This window comes from Phoenix dactylifera, unplaced genomic scaffold, assembly GCF_009389715.1.
Source record: "Phoenix dactylifera cultivar Barhee BC4 unplaced genomic scaffold, palm_55x_up_171113_PBpolish2nd_filt_p 001216F, whole genome shotgun sequence".
Lineage (NCBI taxonomy): Eukaryota > Viridiplantae > Streptophyta > Magnoliopsida > Arecales > Arecaceae > Phoenix > Phoenix dactylifera.
The window spans coordinates 77,378-98,611 of record NW_024068551.1 but is presented as its reverse complement, the minus strand read 5'-3'; the positions used below and the strand labels follow the sequence as shown (position 1 = coordinate 98,611).

Genomic DNA, 21,234 nt, shown 5'->3' with positions numbered 1-21,234 from the left:
CATAAATTCATGTCTTGGTGTCTATGCCCCAATACTTTTATATCATGAAAGAACTTTAAAGTCATTAAGAATTAAGGATTCAACATAATCTTATGTTTTTCAAGTATATAAGGTTTGATCTTTATTTGATCTTATACTATACTCTGAAAATTAATTAGATTGCTCTCATTTTGCTATATACTTAATATATTAAAAAAAATGTTGGATTTTCATCCGTGCCTTTCTTTGAATATTATTCTTGATACTCCCTAAAATAACATGAAAAAGATTCCATCTACACTTGATTTCAAAACTATCTTTGGAATCTACATTTAGAGATCACTTCTGGCTTACATTCTAAATATCTCATTCCTAAAGCCAAACAAAGAGAAATAAGATGTCACTTTATTAGGGATCATGTGCAAAATGGAAACATATGTGTTGAGCATATGTGCACTGAAAAACAATTAGCCGATATATTCACAAAATCCTTGAGTGAAGATAGATTCTGCACGCTAAGGAGGAAATTAGGCATATGTGATCCTTTTTATTGAAGAGATATAAAAGGGAGCAAGCAATCTCATGATACATTCCTCCCATTTCTAAAAACCCATGAAACATGAGTCAAACTTGTTATCTATAGATTCCTTACTCATGTATCATTGTCCCATAAAGAGTTTATAAGGATTGGAAGCAAGGAAAACATTTTAGAAGCAAAACGGAAGAGAAAAGAAAAATTCTGCACTTGGGTCAACCCAACCCAGAATAGGGTCGACCCAACGTCGGGACCCCACTGTTAAAAGGGGGACCCGTGAGCTATCTAGGGCACTGTTTACCCTTTGTCCTCTTCCGAAAACCCTATTTCCCACTCTCAATTAGAGTCTCCCTAGGCTGATCTTAGCATCTATATTTAGAGCCTAGGCTAGAAATCTAGTTCTCGTATGTATCTTGCCTTTTCTCATATATATCTTGCTTTTTCCCTTATGAATCTTGTCTTTCCCTTATATCTTTAAATCTTGATTGTGGAACATTGTACTTTTCATCATTTTGAGCATTAATATATGAAAATGTTCCTATTTTGATCAATGAAGTCTGAAGTTTGTTCTTTATTGCATCTTTTCCTATATATATGTTTTTGATGATAACAAAAAGGGGGAGAAGAGAAGGAAAGAGTATATAAAAGAGAAGAGAAGGAAAGAGTATATAAAGGGAGAAGAGGAAAGAGTATATAAAGGAGAAGAGAAGGAAAGAGTATATAAAAGAGAAAAGAAGGAAAGATAGAGTATATAAAGGGAGAAAGAGTGTATAAAGGGAGAAGAAAAGAGTATATAAAGGGGGAGACGAAAAGATAGAGTATTCACTCTAAGAAAGAAAGAGTATTACTTTTATGAGAAAGAGTGAGTAAAGAAGTTATGAAAAGAAAAGAGAAATAAATGGGCAAACAAATTGAAAATCATATAAGAAAGCTTACATATCTAAGGGGGAGCAATTTGTAACAATGAAAATCATCAAATCAAAAATTTCTATCATAATTCAGAATTTGGCACATATAAATTCAGAATTTGGCACGCTCCTTTCTCACCCCGATACATAAGCTGAAACTCATATTTTATCTCAAATTTTTGAAGTTTCATTGCTAATGAATTATAAATGAAAGGGGGAGCCATTCAAAAAGTCAAATTGGCAACTTTTGGATGATAAAGGGGGAGATTTCACAAGTATATATGAAAAGCTGAAATTCAGAAATTTAATCCCTCTTATAAACTGATTTTAAAGACAAGTATCAATAGGCTTATACTCTTTATTTTGTAATCATCAAAAAGGGGGAGATTGAGGATGATAGTGTTATTTTGATGATTAACAAACAATTATCCAAAGCATGCTATAAGTTAAATTGATACTTCATTTATAAGTTCATTACTCTCAGTACATATGCTTAATTGAAAATATATATATGATCTTGTTCATTTGGATGGATCTAATCTTGAGAATGCAGCAAAGTGTGGATTGAGTCGACCCAAAGATTGTTTGAGTCGACCCAAAGATTGTTTGAGTCGACCCCGGCACATCAAGAAATCATTTGGCACACTCCTGCAAAAATGGCACAGATGAACAGTTGGTTGGGTCGACCCAAGGTAAGCATGAGTCGACCCAAACTTCAAGAACCTCAAAACATGAAGGAAAAATGATTCTCTGGATTTACTGAGAGGGTCGACCCAAGATGAAGTTGAGTCGACCCAAGCTTGAGTCGACCCAAAGAAAGGTTGAGTCGACCCAAGTGAAGAAAGGCTGAAATTCAAGGCTCTGAATTTTCTGAAGCTGACCTTGGGTCGACCCAAGAAAAATGTTGAGCTGACCCAAAGTTTGAGTCGACCCAAAGAAAGGTTGGGTCGACCCAAGGCAACAGAAGGCTGAATTTCAAGTTTCTGTGTTTTCTGAGAGGGTCGACCCAAGAAATGGTTGAGTCGACCCAAGTGAAGGTTGGGTCGACCCAAGGACAGGTTGAGCCGACCCAAACACGGGCTGAACATAACGGCTAGTTGTGCAGAAATGCTTTTTGCACTCCCAACGGCTATAAACGGCTAGTTTCTTCAATCCAACGGTCAGAAAGGACTATTTGGAGGTTGGAGAAGTATTTAAGAGGGAGTATTCATCAGAGGAAGCAAGCTTTTGGAAAAATACATCAAGTGCATTCAAGAGAGAACCCTAGCAAGGCAAGCTTCATCCAAGGGCTTCATTCAAGAATCAAAGAAAGGGATTGAGCAGATTCAAAGAGGCATCAAGAGCTCCATCCTCCCTTGAAGAGTGAAGCATCCTTGACAAAGAAGAGCAAAGCCACTTCAAAGCGATAAATACTTTCTAACTCTTCTTTGTAGTTTATATTGTTTCATATGCTCATTTAGGAGTTTAAATCTTTTCTTTTCATTTGTTTGAATACTTTGTAAAGGTTCGTTGGTGAGCCCGCAAAACCAACAAAGGTTTTTGGTAAACCCGGAAAACCAAAGTTGTAAAGGTTCGTTGGTGAGCCCGCAAAACCAACAAGGTTTTTGGTGAACCCGGAAAACCAAAGTTGTATAGGTTCGTTGGTGATCCCGTAAAACCAACAAGGTTTTTGGATTGTGAGCCCGGAAAACAATCCAACTGTAATCCGCGAGATTATAGTGACTTCCCAAGGGTACGCTTGGGGAGTGGACGTAGGTGCTAAGGAGAGCACCGAACCACTATATATTGTTGTGTTTGGATTGTGTTTGTGCTTTCATTTTCTCTTGCTTTACTTTCTATTCTTGCATTAGTTTAACTCACTCAAATAACCTAAGAAAGCATCCATCGCATTTAACTAAGAAAGTTTTAAAAGCACTAAAATTTAGAAGAAACCAATTCACCCCCCCCCCTCTTGGATTGTCACCTTGGGCAACAAGGCTCTTATTAGTTTCACAAATTGTGATATAGCTTTTCTTATAAGTGCTGCTCCTGTGTTAGGGCAAGCTTCTACCGACTTTTGAATTACCCCCTTTAAAATTTGACCTTTTGTTTCTGATTAGAATTTGGTTAGTTTATGAGTATATTAGTTCGTGGGGTGGTGAGATCCTTTTAATTTTTCCATCATGTAGATTTATTAATATTTAAGTTGCATTTTCTTATCAGGAATTGCTAAATGGACATAAAATAAGGTGTCATGCAAAAATATTTTGAACCTACCTAATAAATCTTGAGGTAGGATGGATTTAGTGTCGAAAGGTGAGGATTAGCCCTATCTATCCCCCCTCTCAAAAGAAAGGAAAAGGAAAAATGAACTTGGGAAGGATCAAGAGATCCCCTTTTCATGTGTACTTCAAAACAAATAGTTATGGTGATCTAGAATGATGAAAAGTAGGGCTGCAAGACCACAAGTCCTAAGATTTGGACCAGTAACCTTTGACTTATATGCCAAATACTTAACTACCAAGCTACGACATGTTTTTTACTTTATGATGGTAGTTTATTTAACTTATTCATATGAATTCAGATAATTAAATAACAATTTGATGTATATTGAGATGTTTTATATTTTGACCATTATTTTTATAAAATAAATCCTTTTCCCTTTGATAAAAAATAAATATAGTTTGTTTTGATCTATATGATATAACATATTCATGAAAAAAGTCCAGACTTTGCTATCTCTTTCAACAACCAATATCATCAGAATTGCACATGTGAAATCAAATTTATGAACAAGTTGTTTAAATTTCAATTTTGATTCAAATTATTTATTTAGTATGAAATAATTTAAAGTATTTATTCAATATAAAAATATTTATTATTCTATTAAATTAAGTCAATTCTAAATATATATATACTTAAAGTTATGGTATTTTAATAAACATAAATAAAGATAGTAAAATTTAAATAAAAATAAAAAATATAACAGAATAGTACTAAATAAGCATATTAGTATCATATTATATATAATATAGTAATGTGATAGTTATAATAAAATATTGATAATAATATATTAATTTAATTCTGAATGAGATTAGAATAAATTTTGATTCTGTATAAAACATCAATTTATTCAAAAGTTTCTTTTTAAAATATTTAAATATTGATAACTTCTACATCTTCAAACATTTATATATTATTCTTCTTTCAAGATTCAAAAATGTATAATTCATGATTATTTTATTTGGGCTATAATTAAAATATAATCCTAGTATTTAATGTAAAAAATATTGATATTTTTATATTATTTTCATTTTAAATATTTTTTTATTATAAATATTTTAATTCAAAATCGGTCAAACTAGAAGCTTGAATGACTATGTCGGTCTTAATGCAAGTTAAATAAAATCCTATTACTCAGCTACTCATGTGCCATGTGCCATCAATATAGTAAATTCTATTTTCCATCCTTATTATTATATAATTAATGCTAATTTTTATTATTAAATTCAACTAAAATCTAATTTATATCTGAATAATATTTGATTTATATCCGAATGCTATCTGACTTGTATTTGTGTTTGGATAAAAAATATTGATATAAATAATATCTGACTTATATCCGTATCTATTCAGAATTAAAAATATGGATATGCTTAATATCCTATTCATATTTATTTCTATTTAGAATAAAAATGGATACTAATTTTGGTATCCGTTTAATACTCATATCCGTATTTGTATTCATAAAAATATGGATATAAATATGAATATACTAATATTCGATTTATATCCGATCTATTTTCTAAAGGCGAGGATGATTAGTAGCGAAGTATTAAAAAAACCAGGAAGGTTATGAAGGCCAGGGCCAACTCCAGTTGGCAGTGACGATGCCTTACCCAAGCAGGATTTTTCTGATCTCCGAAGGCTTCCAAGAGGGATGTCATTAGCTCCAGTGAAGACCACGGAATTTTCGGCAAAATACTTTTCTTGGGAAACAAGATAAGGATCCTCCTTTAGTTTTACCAAAGTGGTTTTCCCTCTAGCAGCCGGACCTTCAGGAAGTCCTCATCCTTTCTATCTTGTTAAGAGAGGTTTCTCAATATCTGTTTCCAGACATAGAAATTGAAATGAGATTACTTGAAAAATTACCCACTAGTGAATTATCAGAATAATTGTGAAATTTTCGAAACAGGAAACATTGCTCAAGACTGAATTTAAAAAACATTGCCGGCCAATTGCTTGCTCCTGACATTACTTCATTCTACTTTTATTCAAGTGTTCAAATATATTATTAAAGGGATTAAGATTATTGCTTAAGTACCTGAGCACTACATTATAAATTATTATCAATTTTTGAGTATCTACAGCATGTGTCCGGTTCCATTCCGGCGTCTTGGACAAAAACTAATACTGATTGTTACCTCAAAAATAAAAGAACTTAAAACTGATCCAATGTGTTTTGCAGGTTACAGAGATTCTATATTCTTTTTGAAAAGAACAAAATAAACTGCAATGTATTTTAATTTTCATTGCTACATTGAAGAGGAAATATAATGTACATGTTACTATGATGAGAATGGAGCATGCAAATAAATCAATAAGAAAAGGATACATCCACGAAAAAGAGAGTGGAGAGGTTAATAATCATATTTGACTGGTCCAAGGACTTTCTTTTAAATCAGTAGAAAAGACCAATGTTATAGTTTACAGTAAAAAACAAAGTTTAATAAGTTTAGCCTTTGTTAGAAGTTTGTCATTCACCAAGAAGCATAAGTAATATGTCATTGCTGTAAAACAAGAGGACCTTTTTGGGTTTGGGAAATGAGGATTAATGTGTCAAAATCCCTTTGTCGTCTTCAGTTTAAAATTTTATTAAGAGATTAAAAAGAGCGCTAAAATTTATTTGCAATAAATGGCCTTCCCATGGTCCTGGCATTCAGCAACACCTGAATTCATACACCAGAATTTGAACAGAGATGCAAATGAATCAAAAAAAGAGATCAGTATATTCTAAAGTGTTCAAATTTTTTTCTTGAACCTATACTTAAAAGCATCTTTGCACAGTGGCTGGCATAATGAGGGTAGTGCTTGGAGACAAATGATTCTATGGAAACATGATCTAGGACTGTCAGATTAGGTGTGAAGGAATCCACCATGCTCTGCATGGAATTTCGAAAGAATCACCAAATGGTATTGCAAATAAATGCAATTTAAATGTGTTACTGTCGGAAGAAAGAATAGTATCTCCATCAATATGTCATCTAGTTTCCAGCGGTTCTCCATAGCAGCACATCACCCAGGAATTGAAGCAATTGCTTGAATTTCTTCTCTATTGTCTTTTATGTACATTCTTCTGGATCTCATCTAGCAGAGAACTGAATGCTGCTCTCCAGATGCTGCTCTCTGACCCACTGCAGAATATTTTGTGCATCATTCTCATTTCTTCAAGGTTTGCCTTCTTCAACAGTCCACCAAGTATGTGTCGAACCTCCTCTTCTGATGTATGGTTGTCAATATTTGATTCATCCTGCTTCTTCCCAGTTAAATTCACACCAAACAACTTCTGTACATTAGCCAGGCGACCGTCGGCAGCAATATGAGTGCTTGAGGTCTTAGCAAGCTCTAAAGGCTCATCTTTCACATTGATCCCCTCAGACTGAGAAGACACATTCGACCTTGATGCCCAATACTCTGAGCATTGATGATAAGGATCAAGAGCCTCAATAACCTGTTTTCATTCAAGTTAGTCAAATCCATCTTATTTATGCAGAAGCATTGCTAAATTTAATGATTGTTATTAATAGATCAATTATGAATTGCATTTTTGCATGCCAACCAAACTTGGGTCCACTGGTTGACACCCCTTTCCTCAGCCCAAGCACTGGGGAGAAGATCCGGGCTTAAACCTGTTAAGGTGGCACTCGTCTTCCGAGAAAAATTGAAGCAATTTAATCTATATTAAACAAAATAAATCTATATTGAAAAATTAAATTTTCTATCCATGAACATAGAAAGTGCTTCTTACAAGCTGTCACAAACTGCTGAAAGCTAACACCGAGAACATGAGTCGCAAGCAACAGAAGAAAACAAAAAAGAAAATGCTAAACTCTTCTTGATTGCACATGTTGGGATCTATCTCACTAACAAATTTAACTGGGTTGCACTGCAATTTTCTGTTAAGCGACTTCGTATTGTCAGGTATTGCGAATGAATTGTTAATGGATCCAAAATGGTTGATATGTTGAAGATTGTAGACTTTAACCATTGTTCGTGCAAATAGGACTAATACCAACAACAGGAATCCAAAGGCAGATTTGTTTAAAGTTAGCTAAAATGTAATTTGGAGGCTGGCAAACCTGAATGATAGATGGGGATAAGAACCCAAACATTTCGAGTCCATCCATAGATTCTGGGGTTTGCAATGGGGGAAGACCTTGCTTCCCAAGATCATGTTGTCTAATGATCTCTTCATTCAATTTCTCTCGCACCATTTCCCAACACTGTGTAGCAGAAGCATGCATAAAGGATACTTCCGGATTCTCTTCTACCGTCACCTAATTAGAAGGAAACAGGGTATAACAGCAAGCCATATTAGTTGAAACTTTTAGTAAAGGAGATTTAAACATTTCAAATTTAGATGAGCTGCAAATTGAAAATGTCCTTTAATAGGAATGCATATTGGAAGAGGACTAAATGAAAGAACGAATGCAATTTGATAGGATTAAAGATCATTGGCTATGGTGTACGGACAATCAAGTGATTCTGTAGCTTACTGTTGTTATACGAGGTATTGAATACCATGGCTGTTACATTATAGTCATACTTAACAGTGTAGGCAAGTAAACGATATTACTGTTCAATTCTAGAGTATTAGGCAAATGTAATATTGCTAATGCTGATTACAAATTCATACTAAATATATTTTGCAAATTTGACAATGATTATAAATTTAATGTACTGTAGCAGTTCCAGCTATGTATGATTGTTATAATAATATTTGTTTTTTCTCCTTGTGGATAAAGACACATATACAAGGAAAACATAGATTAGTCACATAGAGGTAAGCAGAATTTATGACTGCAATAATAAATATGTCAAGAATGCTAGCCTATAATTATTATCCTGAAATGCCTACCTTAAATAATGGCCCCAGGAGTCCAGCATCCAATACTTCTGAGATGTAGCTACATGTCATCATTGGATCAACTACACTGATAAATTTGACATGACTTCTGAATCCTGCAAACTCATTAGATTAAAGTTTTCAGTGTACTACTTAGTCAGCAGAAAAGGCTGTGTAATTGATTATATTGCAACATACCTTTTGGGAATATGGCTTCCCTACTGCACCACTTCTTTCCAGGCACCACAGTTCCAAAATTAAGAGGTTCAATATGATACTTCAATACCTTGGTAGACTTTTGATCACATCGATCGAGTGCATTAGATTGGACTGTAATATGTTCAATGGCTTGACTGCCTCGACCATCTGAAGGTGTGGATAAACAATGCAGATGATGTTGAAGGTCAATACCAAACAGCTTTGGACTTGATTTATGAGAATATTCAGCACCTCTTGAACATGATGCTTCACTGAAATTTCTGATGGGAATGCCACATGAAGAAGCCAACTCAGCAGAATTATTAAGGGACGTCAGGGATCCACATTCAGAACTTGTTCTGATGAGAGTATTGGTCATCGCCAAAGGCTCATACTCCTTGGTTTTATCCATAGTATGATCATTAACACCCATCAACACTGAATTTGAGGAAAGGTCCTGTCTAAATATATCGGGACTCCAGCATTTCTCTTTCTTGCCAACTAAACAATCAAGACATTCTAGAAGCTTAACCCTAGGGTCTGTAGATTGTTGTGCCATGTTGAGATCAGGACAGCACCTGTCTCTCCCGTCAGACTTATTGCTGCCAGGTAGAACATTGGTTTCGGCTGGTGATGATCCCTGACATCCAACTTCATGATGCTCTATACTAATCACTTCTGGTTCCATAAAAAAGGGTACACTTTGAAAGTTGCCACTTTCACATTCCCTTTTTAAACTAGTCCCTGAATATTTTTTCGAGTCAGATTTGCATGGTATATTCATATTAAGGAATCCTTTTGTTTCATCGGAAGAAATGGGATTCTTTGTGGTTGGCTCAAGACAAACATCATCTTTTACCTGATTCTCACAATCTTGATTTTCGACTTCAGCATCTGTGATGTTAACATCAATTAATGTCCTTTTCGGTTCCAAAATATATTTTTCCAACGAATCTTTTGACTTCCCCAACAACATAATATGTGGAGGTAAAGGCAACCCCAGCTTCTCTAATCCCCAGCATTGTACTGCAATTGAATCCCCCCCTAGGGCTTTAACTAGAGTGTTTAATTCGTCCAAGTCATACCGAAAGAGTAAATATTTTCTGCTAGATTCACAAGAGCATGTCAATTTTGCATGGTTTAAGCATGTGAAACGATTTGGAGAACACTCACAACTAGCAGCTGATAGGTGCAGGTCATAAAAGCATAAGAAGCATTCTCTCTCACTCGATGAGTCAAAGTCCTTTTCCATTTTTCTAGCTTTTGATATACTACAAACAGATTCCCTTCTTTTCTGCTCCATCCCAACTCGCACCTGTAAGGACGATCATACCTCTAGTGAACAAAAAGTTCACAAAAATTTGCAAAGAGTGAGAACACATTCAGAAATATACTTTACCTTAATGGCTTCAGTAAGTACTCCATCCTTTCCACAAACACTTTGCCATCTTAAGATTCCCAAGTCATTCCTCTGCAATACAGACTGCTGCCAAAGCTCTCTAACAGCTTCCTGTGCAGCAGCAAGTAGTAACTTGTCATGGGATAAGGATGTTTTACGATGTTGCTCGCTGTAGAGCTCGACAGCACATTGCCCATGTGGCAGCCAGTCCACAGGAGCAACATTTACTGCCTCGGCACAATTGAAGCCGCAATTGAAACCAGAATGATATGCTCTTGGAAATGTAAGAATAAACTCCCCAGAATTCTGAATGGCACAGTAAACAGGCACTCCCTCCGATTTAAGGACAGAAGGAGACAATTGTGTAACCTGCTCCAGTAGGATCAAAAGGATGAGTAAAATACAATCATTAGATGGCATTAAAGGATTTGAAATAGTAATATTGTGGTTTCAAATGCTATGAAGTAAATTTCTAATATCAAGTTATCTAAGAATGAAGCAATATACCACCAAGAGACACTAAACCTGGTGCATCAGTTTGGTATTAGCACAAATATGATGTTAAAAGCTGGATGAAATTGTAAGATTTTAGGAGTGAAAGCTAGTATTGACAGAGGAGAAATGGATTAACAAAGGCAAAGTTTTCAAAAAAGTCAATCTCAAAAGGTCCAGGGTATACATGCAGGTAATGTTTCTGGTCAAGGGAAGTGCAAGTTGTCAGCTGTTAGCACATTCCCTAGTCTTACATGAACTGACTGCTTCTATCTGGAGACAGAGACAAAGAAAATGCTCAAATTCAGAGGATAACAGGAGCATTATGGTGTGACATAAACTACTGAAACTAAATGAGTGATTACTATAACTGAAATTGTTGAGGGGTACTTCTACGTTCATGGTCCAAAATTCATTACACTAGATGAAAATACGGGAAAAATATTATACCGTGGACTGGATGTGTGTACAGTTCTGTCCAATTTGTTCATTATGAGATGTACCAAATCTAATTTACATGCTATCCACACAATTAATTCCTCACACACAACAAATATTATTTGAACCTTGTTAAGGCTTGATATACATTGTTGACCGCTTCTTTGACAGCTCAAGCTTTTGCATAAGTTAACATGGTAGCTGATTTGAATGTCATGCATTCAAATCCCTTTTAAGTCAATTCTTCCTTTAATTCACTCATTTGCCATCTTGAGTCTTTTCTTCTCTTGACTCATCCCCAGTTATTGTCTTGAGTTGTTCTTGACTCATTTATGCCTTCATATATGGATGGTCCGGCCCTCATGTCAGGAGAGATGTTAAGGCCTGATATACATTATTGACCCCTTCCCTTGCAGGTTTACAATGATATACATCATTGCTTTTGGGGTCTAGTGGTAAGTTAACATGAATTTCTACAACCTATAGGTTCTCTACATGATTGGTTTCAATTACATTGAGCCACATACATTCTCACTCAAAATGACTCTATGTGCCATTCTTAATATTTGTTTCATTGTAAGCTATTGCAGGACAAGATATCGTGGTTCTTCTAGAATGGATCATAGCCATTGCTATTGGTGATGTTTCTGCAATCATTGATTTGAAGCGGCATCTCTAGCATCAATGGGCCTTGGTCCCAGCACCACCTTTTGGATCTCGTAGTCAACTTCTCTCCTGCATATAATGATTGTGATGGCAAAAGTACCATTTGACTTGTAAGTCATTCAACTCTGTCAATTAAAACCACTTAAAGGCATCATTCAGAGCTTTTCTTGGTGACAGAAAGCTCCCTACTCCCTATCACTGTCTTTGTACTGTCAGTTAGCAAGCAATTGCTTCTTCTTGACCGTTAGCCAGCTAACCAGTAAGCTTCATGTCACTGGTGGCCGTCATGCACTGTGATATCTTAGGATCACTACCTGCTCTCTTCTTCCCTCTTTTGTCTCTATTAAAGATCTAATTATGCAGAAAAGATGCCCATTGTGCTCATTACTCTATCAAGTGACACTCTGCCATAACACTAATATCATCCTTGAAGGTTCTTTCATCTGCTGGAAGAGCAGGAAGCAAACTATAGTTTTTTATGCCTCACACAGTTACAGGTGTTCCTTGACTTTGTCTCTATCTTTTTTTCTCTATATTAGACCTAGGTGTTTCCATCTAAGCTCTTACTTCATTAAATTTTATTAACTGAAGTTGCATCCAATACAAAGCATTTTAGCTTTTTAGTTTACAATTGGATGTAAGACATCAATATCAAATTCAACTTTTTTGCTTGGCATTTAATCGTCATCTCTTGCCTTTCTAAATATGGTATACTAAGTACCATGCAGATCTCTTCAGGAAGACTCATACCACCATCACCATGCACCCTCCCTATTTATTAGCAAATGCTTAATCTAATTTCTTTGACATTGGGAATGTTGTAGTGCTATCTCTTGAACTATCATATAAAAACCATATACCATGTATCATATGTTACTAGATCTTGCGGGAAATGTATCATATGTCACATTTAGGGATCATTGCCTCCTGTAATTGTAGATATATCTGTTATCATGCCCAAAATATATTTGTTGCATAAGTTCATTATTCTGAGTTTCTGACACTAGCTCAAGTTTAAGACTCTGGATGCTGAGTGGACAACTAGAAGAATATCATGTTTCACTTAGATAAGCAACCATGGGAATAAGGTACGAAGATAAAAATTTTGATAGTATGGAAAAATTTTTTATCTTGCATCATACAATTTTTGTTTGACCAAATAGGATTGCCACAACAGTTACTTCTTGGTCCATTTTAAAAGCTGTCATTAGCAGGACACATAATATGTTACTATGCATTGACATAAAGAATGACATGCGTTACTCTATCATCTTCTTATGTCCACTCTCATTGCATCAGCTGATTAAAGATTTTCAGATAATATCACTGACATATGGTACAGATGCTGTGCTGACTCTAGCAGCATACCATGTACTGGTACAGAGCATACCATACAAAGCCAACCCATAGCTGTTTGGTACAAGTAAGGTGTCCAGTATCGAGTATTAAAACATTGATACGGATCTGATCAAATAAGATGTCAGAATGGGAATAACAGAATTTTAAGATTTAGAAAAAAAACTTTAATCACAGGATATAATATATAATACTTTACAACCATAATACTGCATTGCACATGTAGGTTCCGATATATTTTTTTAAAAAAATTCTATAATTTTCTATGTAATATTTGCTATGGATCTTTCCTTATCTCCATCCTCCTACTAATTTTAAAGAGGTTCCTGATAAATTTGACTTTTGCCACTGGTGTATATGAACCTCATTTTAAGATTTCAAGTAGCCAGTACTTGAGACAGATGAAGCTCAAGAATCAGTAAGTCGTAACTGAAATGGAAAACTAAATCAATATCAAACAAGATAAGAATAACATTAAGGATCTGTTTGGCATTGTTGCTGTTTTTGTGATTTTGTTTCTCTAGAAATTAGTGATATAGCACATTAAGATTGATGTGGAAGATAGGATTCCCCAAAAAGCTTCTGCAATCCCATGTTTCTATTTTGACATTTTTCTGAAAGCAATAAATCTGTTCTTCCAAAAGCTCTGAAGAGTTTACAAACAATTCTGAAAAACAAAAGGGTTCTATTATACATCTTGTTCAATCTAGTTCATTTTTCTTCTTGGACTTTTGAAAACAAAAACAGAAAATAAAAGCAATACCAAATGGGCCCTAAAACGTCATGTTAAAGATCTAGAAAAAGTAACTATAAACAAAAAACTTCTATAAGGATGTACTAAAAGGAGTTGTATCATGGTGTCGTCATTTATCAGTCAGCAAAACATATCCAAAATAAATAAATTCTAATTAATACATTAACATGTATGTTCAGATCTGATCATTTTCAAGATATATGAGAAATAGGGAAATGTGAGACTGATTGACACTTGCCAATTCATGCAGCAGATCAGGTTGTTCTTCAAACAACTTAGGTAAATGTTTTTTCATTGCATCCTCCAATTTCACAGCCTCTCTGCCAGGAACTCCATACCATACTTTTGGATCACCAAAATGCATATAATTCAGAGAGTAAAGGTGATGGTCTTCCACATGCTATTGCGACAAATAAGATCAAAGGATAGTTAAATATCAATTTTGAAGGATGTAAAAGAACATTGACGTGAATAACAAGATAAAAATTATAGTAAGAATTTATGTTAAATTTATCAAAAAAATGGAATAGACCAACTAAAGAATATAAATCCGAGGCAGACTTTATTACTTATTCTTTTTGTTTTAATTTTGAACAGATTAGTGAGTTCTTTACCATTAGTTTATGTCAAATGCCATGTCCATTGTCCATGGAAGCTTTTTAAATCCGAAAAGTAACATTAGTAACATAGAAAAAAACAAGCTCTTCCTTGATTGATGTTTATCACAAAATCAAGCAAGAACTTGAGAAATATGCATGTGTGGATGGGGATAGCAAATGGAATGGGGAAAAAAAATTGAAAATGTTCAATTACATACTTACCCAACAAAATGACGAAAAGCACATCCCTACATAAAGCCATGGGACTAATACCCCAGAGATATCTTCCCTTTCAAATGAAAGAACAGAACCAGGAAGTCGTGGCAGATTATTTAAGTTCCAACCTGATAGCACGCATGGATCTGAGTCATTTTTAGGTGAAGATGGTGCTTTAGGAAATCCACTACCAAATGTGCCAGTATCCAAATCAGCACCATAATGCACCTGCATTTGAATGAGAAGAGAAAGCATAATTAATATAGTTCCAAGGTTTTAGAAAAGAGGACCAATAACAGTAATCAAACATTATACCTCAACTACTTCAGTTGGTTCCTCAACGATCCGCCAATATTCTCCTTCAATTTCCTCCACTGTGGGTTGCCTACTCTTCTTATGATCCTCACTACTGGAAATCACATTTTCATTAGCATCTTTCATCCCAAAGTAATGCCTTTTGAATTCATCAGCATATATCTGGAAGGTTTCAAGAGTAAAGTCTGAACCAGATTGAAAACCAAATTTTTCATCAGTATCTGAGCCAACACAGTCACTGGCGTCATAACCATTTAAGCTATTGCGCCTACGAGTCATTCCAAATCTCAACTGCTTTCTTCTCTTTCTTCTCTTGTGACAACGGTTCCGAGAACTTTTTTTTTTTGGCTCTCTATTTTGAAGCTTGTCAACTTGTTGTACTCGTGTAGTAAACTTTGCATGTTCCCAAAAGCTCTTCTCTCGAAGCGGGCAAGGCATTGTCCAAGAAGGGGGTGGTATAATGCGGCATATACCATATTGTTCTGCTTTTGGTCGTATTTTTGCAATGTATCCAAGCGTATCTTCGAACTCCTAACGAAACAATATTTAATGTAGTAAAGGATCTTAATGATGTATAACAAAAAGGATATGTATTGTTAGAGACTAAAATACCTCCTCGCTAGGATAGAATGCAGGAGCTTCATCAATGATAGGTCTACATGCCTCTTTTGGATGCCATCTGGAAGTTGCCTGTTCCAAAAAGTTTGCCATTTGGAGGAGAATTGCTAGCTCATATAAATATTAAGAACTCGAGTTTCTAAGATATAAACCTTCTCATATTTAGAGCTGCTTGGGCTTCTGGATACATTTTCATTTTGGCAGGGAAGTTTTGAAGAGTGATCCTGCAACAATTCTGTGATTAGAAAATGTGATGACTGAATTATTGGAATCAATTGTTGTGTGCAAAATATGACAGCACTGACTCAAAAAAAAAAAAAAAGATAGAGGCACTTATTTCCACATAATTGAGACGTCCGCCATTTCAGTTCATCTAGGAGCAACTGATCAGCAATTTTGGATCAGCCCTTCTTTGAGCAGCCCTTATCTTAATCTAAGTCAAAGTCTAGTCAAATAGTTATTATTAGCTAATTAATAGTGGTTGGTGATTAAACTTTCAATATTTGTTTATGTATGTGTAACGTGCCTTTTAGAGTTTCGATGTTTGATTAATTATGATTCATCGAATTGTTGCTTTAAGTTTACAAAAATAGTTATTCTTGTCTGTTAGGAAGTTCTGAGGTATTAATAAAGGCATATGAAGAGTTGTCGAGCATCTATCTAAAGGAATGTAAAAATGAAAGATAGACGATGAAGAGTTGGTATAAAGTTTAAGCTAATGCTTATTTGAGTCTACCATTATCATCATTCCCCTACTTTCGTATCTCTATCTCAATTTCTCTTTTCTTTTGTGCTTAAAAGACCTAGAATTCTGGTGTCATTGGTGCCATCATTAAGGGACACAAGATACAGGTTATATAATATATGGTGGATGTTTCAGTCTGCATGATTCAAATATCAAACAAGCATGTTTTGGCTTTTGCCTGCAATTATAGACTGTCATTACTTATCTTACACATCATTTAATCCATTTTCAGAAAAAGCGGCTGCAGTGTACTGCGGAGATTGAAATGCAAATAACAGTTTGCAGCATGCCGTATAGGATCAAAGAGAGGAATCAGAAAGTTACATGTGAAAATGAATTTCATTTTTCTCATATGAGAGGCATTCATGACACCAGCTAATTTGGGATTAAGGCATAATTGAGTTGAGCTAAGTGGTAGAGGCCATTGTTCCCCGTACTAGTACGCACTGCACTATACCTCAAGTAACACTCAATATGTGTACTGAATCGAGACTCAGTACAGGAGGGAATACTGAGTTTCAGTATGCCGAACCAACCCTCATACCGGGTCTACTAACACGGTACCAGCATGGTACGGGGTCCGGTACCGAGACGGCAAACCTTGTTTGAGGAATTCATGAAAACATTCATCAGTATATTATCACAAAAACCAGCAAAGAAAAAGTTGTGGATGATAGGTATACATACCATGACAGACCCTTCACACTCTGATTCTTCTTCTGAGCTCATATCAAATATACCATAATATATGCCGGTCCTGCGCCTAAGGGATCGCCTCACCCTCACTTCATCAGAAACACCAGAATCAACATTCAATTGCATGGGTGGAGTCACAGTAGCCTCCATAAAATAACCAGAATTTACTGCATTATTCTCTGTATCTCCTCTGAAGTCAATGGGCATATCTTGTGACATGGTTTCTTGACTTGGTAGTCCCAGGCTATTTGGAATGTGCTCCGTCCCCATTAAAATTTATCTAGAAATAAATATTTCCACGTGAAAAGATCAGTGATCTATGACTAGGAAGAATCCGTACTCTAGCACACTACAAATACTGGAAATTAGATGGCAAACATAGTAGAAACATGTCGAAAAAATGGACAGCCAAGTCATAAAAAAAGGAAGCAGGTTGCCTTTCACAAGGGAAGTGAGATCGTGTGCATAATTTATAATAGATGATGACAATTTCACATTTGAGTTGCCATGTAATTAAAAGATGTTCACAGGACAAATAATATCAGACATCTGCATGATTTATGAGTTAGTAGCATGTAACACTTTATATCATACGAATTCAGCTCCCATTTTGTTCATTCAGGTAACTGCAATTCCTCATGTTATACTGAAGCAATATATTATACTACAATAACTGCTGAATAGTTTGCTATTTCATGAAAGCCATATTTCAAAAATTGTGCATCAGAGACTGCAAATTAGGCTTATAGTAAAGCCACTTATAAATGGGTGGGACTACAAAGTAATTCAACTTCTTCATTTTTTTTTCTTTAAAATCAGGATGCTCAGGTTGTGACTACTAACTGCGCCCTGGGCAAGGCAAATAGTTCCTATTGACGGAAATTTAGCATCCATGGATCACTTTATCAGTGGGACCAACTTAAAAGATCCTCCGTGTTTTGGTGGTCCAGAGAAGCAGAAAGAGATTTGGAATAAGAATTCATCAAGTTTGACCTCTTGGGCCATGCCTATGCTCCGGAATCAAAAGAGAACCTCATCATCTGAACATCATCAATCACTGCAAGAGCACATCTTCAAAAATGAAGATCTGGAGATATTATGCTGAACAAGAGATCGGCACCAGGCAGCAGACAGGGATCCAGACACTTGGTTGAAAGCATCAAGTCCCCATAAACAATTAGAGAAAGTGAGAGACAAGATGGATGTCTAGACATTTTATTTCGAAAAGTGAAAATCCATTTCTTCTATCTAAAATGTTGAGAGGGAACAAGTATAGGATAACCAGTGACTTTGCTCTATTTCAGCAGCAGTGACTTGCTAAACTTGGTTTACAACTAATTTAATTTTAGATGAAAGGGTCATCAGTGATTTTCGCAACCATTTCATCCCAATTGAGTCTTATTCGCATTAACTTCTACTACTGAGTTCATAAGCATCTTTTTTTTGGTGGGCTTAATAAGCTTTGTTTAGTGTTCTCCATAGCAACTATAACCTTCATGGTTTCACAACATTTACATCTCTATCTGCGCATTTGCATGGCTTCAACATTTACATTGAGATCCAGAAATACTTAATATGTTATTTCCCTTTTCTCATGACACATGACAATCATGCTATACTCCAAGAGACACCTGCATGTCATCCTCCCAATCTTGATAACTCATAAAAGCTCTTTTTAAACTTCTGGTGTAACATTCAGTCTTTTCTCTTCTTAACTAATGAAGACTACAATGGAACTAACACATATCAAGTCATCACCAGGTTTAGAGATTCAAATAGATTGTCTATAGGGCCATCATATTACACATATTGTAGTATAGGTATTCCATTCTATTCAAATATAACTGCATAAGTTGTTGGCTGCCTTGAAAGGAAGCACACAAGCATTCATTCATATACTTGTTGCTTGCCTTGATGATGATGATGATAACGCACATATACAACCTCCATCTTTTGTATGTATAAACTATGTTTCAGCACTTCACTTTGAGACTTGGGTTATTAGAACTTCCTTAACTGCCACTGAGACATGATCTTAACTCAATTTTAGCAGATATGTGAGCTTCCAAAGATAAGGGAAGGTGAAAAGGCAAGAAATAAGGATTAAGGTATTTTATCATTTTTATTTTCAATCCATGTAGCAGCTGATGGTAATGGGTTTAATTTATATGATTCTTCGACGAAATTGCATGGGCAAAGAACTGAAAAAAAGAAAGTAAAAACTTCTCTGGTTTACAGTGTATTTGCCCAGATTGGGTTCTGAACAGTTCAAACAAATCTGAAGTGACTGGAACTTGGAATCCAGGCATAAAGTAAAATATTTGAGAAACTATAAGGACGTCCAATACAATTACCAAAAATACCAAATGATTCAGAAAGTGTTGACAATGGCAACAGTGTATTCTCACAGCATCAGCAGTGATAAGAACTCTTAGCAGTTGCAGGGGCTATTCTCAAATCATTTGCTTTCAAGAACTGGTGTTGAATTCCAGAAAAATGAATTGGATGAGAGCATCCAGGCGTGTTAGAATTTAGGAAGAAACCTATTTCTAAAGAATGACCAGAGTCTGCATTTTTTCCTCAAAGACGGATCTTTCATTCTGTGTATATTTTATCGAGAGCAGATAAAGTGCTTTCTTGAGTTATGATCAATCTAGTATAGTTTCTTCTTTTTTCTTTTCTTTTTTTTATTAAGAAGTAAATAAAAGTGTCATAAGCCCAATTTCTTATGCATACATGCATCTTTTAATATCAGACAAATCAAAAGAAGATAAAAGCTCGAATCTATAAGATTCAACATTTTTGGATCTGATAGATCAAACTGACTGTAAAGCGTTTGATACTATTTTGTCCATTACAATTAAGAAAGAAACACAAATACCACATAAATCTCACAAGAAATAACAAATAAGAGAAACAGTATCCAATTACTCCGTTTAGCCATTAGTATTAATTGATAAGTAGAAGATAGAAAGAATACCTAACCTCCGTGAGAACTGCTCCATCGACTCCAAAAAGTTCAATTCAGCAAACCAAGCAAATCCCTCACCTTTTTGCAGAACAAACCACTCCAGCCGATCTACGAAAATAAGAACAGCGTCAAGATTAGAATCATGAAAAGCCAATCCATTTGAGAAAAGATCCAAAGCCGAACAAATTATACAAATCAGTTCAAACCATATCCCAAGGTTAATAAATCAAGATCTCACATAGCGATCCCCGGATTACCCAAACCACCAAGGAATTACAAAAATATGCCCAATCCCATAACGGTGGCTAACCGAGATGACCTTCAAATCTAATATCACCGACCCAATTCCACAAACAACACCGATCTACCAAATTATAGTGACAGAGAAAGTTAAAAGCTGGAGGTCTATCAAGGCCTTCTGTTGTTGTGAAGAAAAACCAGGGGAAATCTCATCAAAATTGTAAACGTTTTAATGCTAATTCTAATAAAACCAATGAAATATATAAAACGCAAAATTATGATTAATTGCAGATAAAGAAATTATAGAACAAATTCATACGGTGGACAGAGACATTGAACTGCATAGAATGAAAGCGCAACACAGCCCCCAAAAAGATACCTTAAAGACATCTTAAAAAAAAAATAAATAGAAAAAAGGAAACTTTGTTCCTCTTTTTTTGTGGGAAACAAGGTTGGTTTTTTTTTTAAAAAAAAAAATTCTAATACTTTTTTTTATTTTTCTAAAATAGATATAGCTATGAGTGGGAGGGGTTCAACAACACTACCTGCACCCTCCAACTGAAATCCGAATCCAACCGACAGAAGGAAAGAGGCAGACGCCGTGTCTACTCTACACAAACGTACACACATTGGGTTATGGATATTTTAGCCCTCATAATTCAACATATTCTCATCAGTACCATTAGGGTTTTTAAAATGGGTTTTAGGTGTCATCAGCGTTGATGATCTAAGCCGCTTACCCTGTTGGGCTTTGGAACTTTGCCTCATTGAGCTCTCTAAGGATTGGTCCTGGCATGGATCAATCGCCCCCGCGACACATACTACCATGCCCTCCAGTCTCGAGCTATGTTCAGGTTGATATATTGCTGATATATATCTCAGGCCTTATTTAAATACACCTCAAGATGAGATAATGCATTGTTTAAATCATCATCTTTCTAATACATAGTACATGTTCAAGTAGTATATATATCTACGCTTTCTAGCATGTTCATACATATCTA

The 21,234-nt window shown here is 35.3% G+C and overlaps 1 protein-coding gene across 6 annotated transcripts; it reads right to left on the bottom strand.

The window, feature by feature from the left end:
* Nucleotides 1-6,387: 6,387 nt before the first annotated feature.
* On the bottom strand, nt 6,388-20,806 carry LOC120103650 (lysine-specific demethylase JMJ703-like). Of its 6 annotated transcripts, none has more exons than XM_039121758.1 (13): nt 20,776-20,806; nt 20,000-20,098; nt 17,011-17,299; nt 15,731-15,802; nt 15,573-15,650; nt 14,961-15,491; nt 14,652-14,873; nt 14,069-14,230; nt 10,125-10,493; nt 8,726-10,040; nt 8,540-8,643; nt 7,761-7,958; nt 6,719-7,132 (listed from the first exon to the last, which is right to left on the bottom strand). In XM_039121758.1, exons 3-13 carry the CDS (start codon nt 17,287-17,289, stop codon nt 6,734-6,736), a joined length of 3,729 nt encoding a protein of 1,242 aa, XP_038977686.1. In that variant the 5' UTR covers nt 17,290-17,299; nt 20,000-20,098; nt 20,776-20,806; the 3' UTR covers nt 6,719-6,733. The 6 variants fall into 6 exon arrangements, with proteins under 6 accessions (XP_038977690.1, XP_038977686.1, XP_008812095.2 ...); XM_008813873.4 differs by lacking the exon at nt 20,776-20,806 and adding an exon at nt 20,550-20,624 and having other exon boundaries at nt 20,005-20,098; XM_039121759.1 differs by lacking the exon at nt 20,776-20,806 and adding an exon at nt 20,550-20,623.
* Nucleotides 20,807-21,234: the final 428 nt, after the last annotated feature.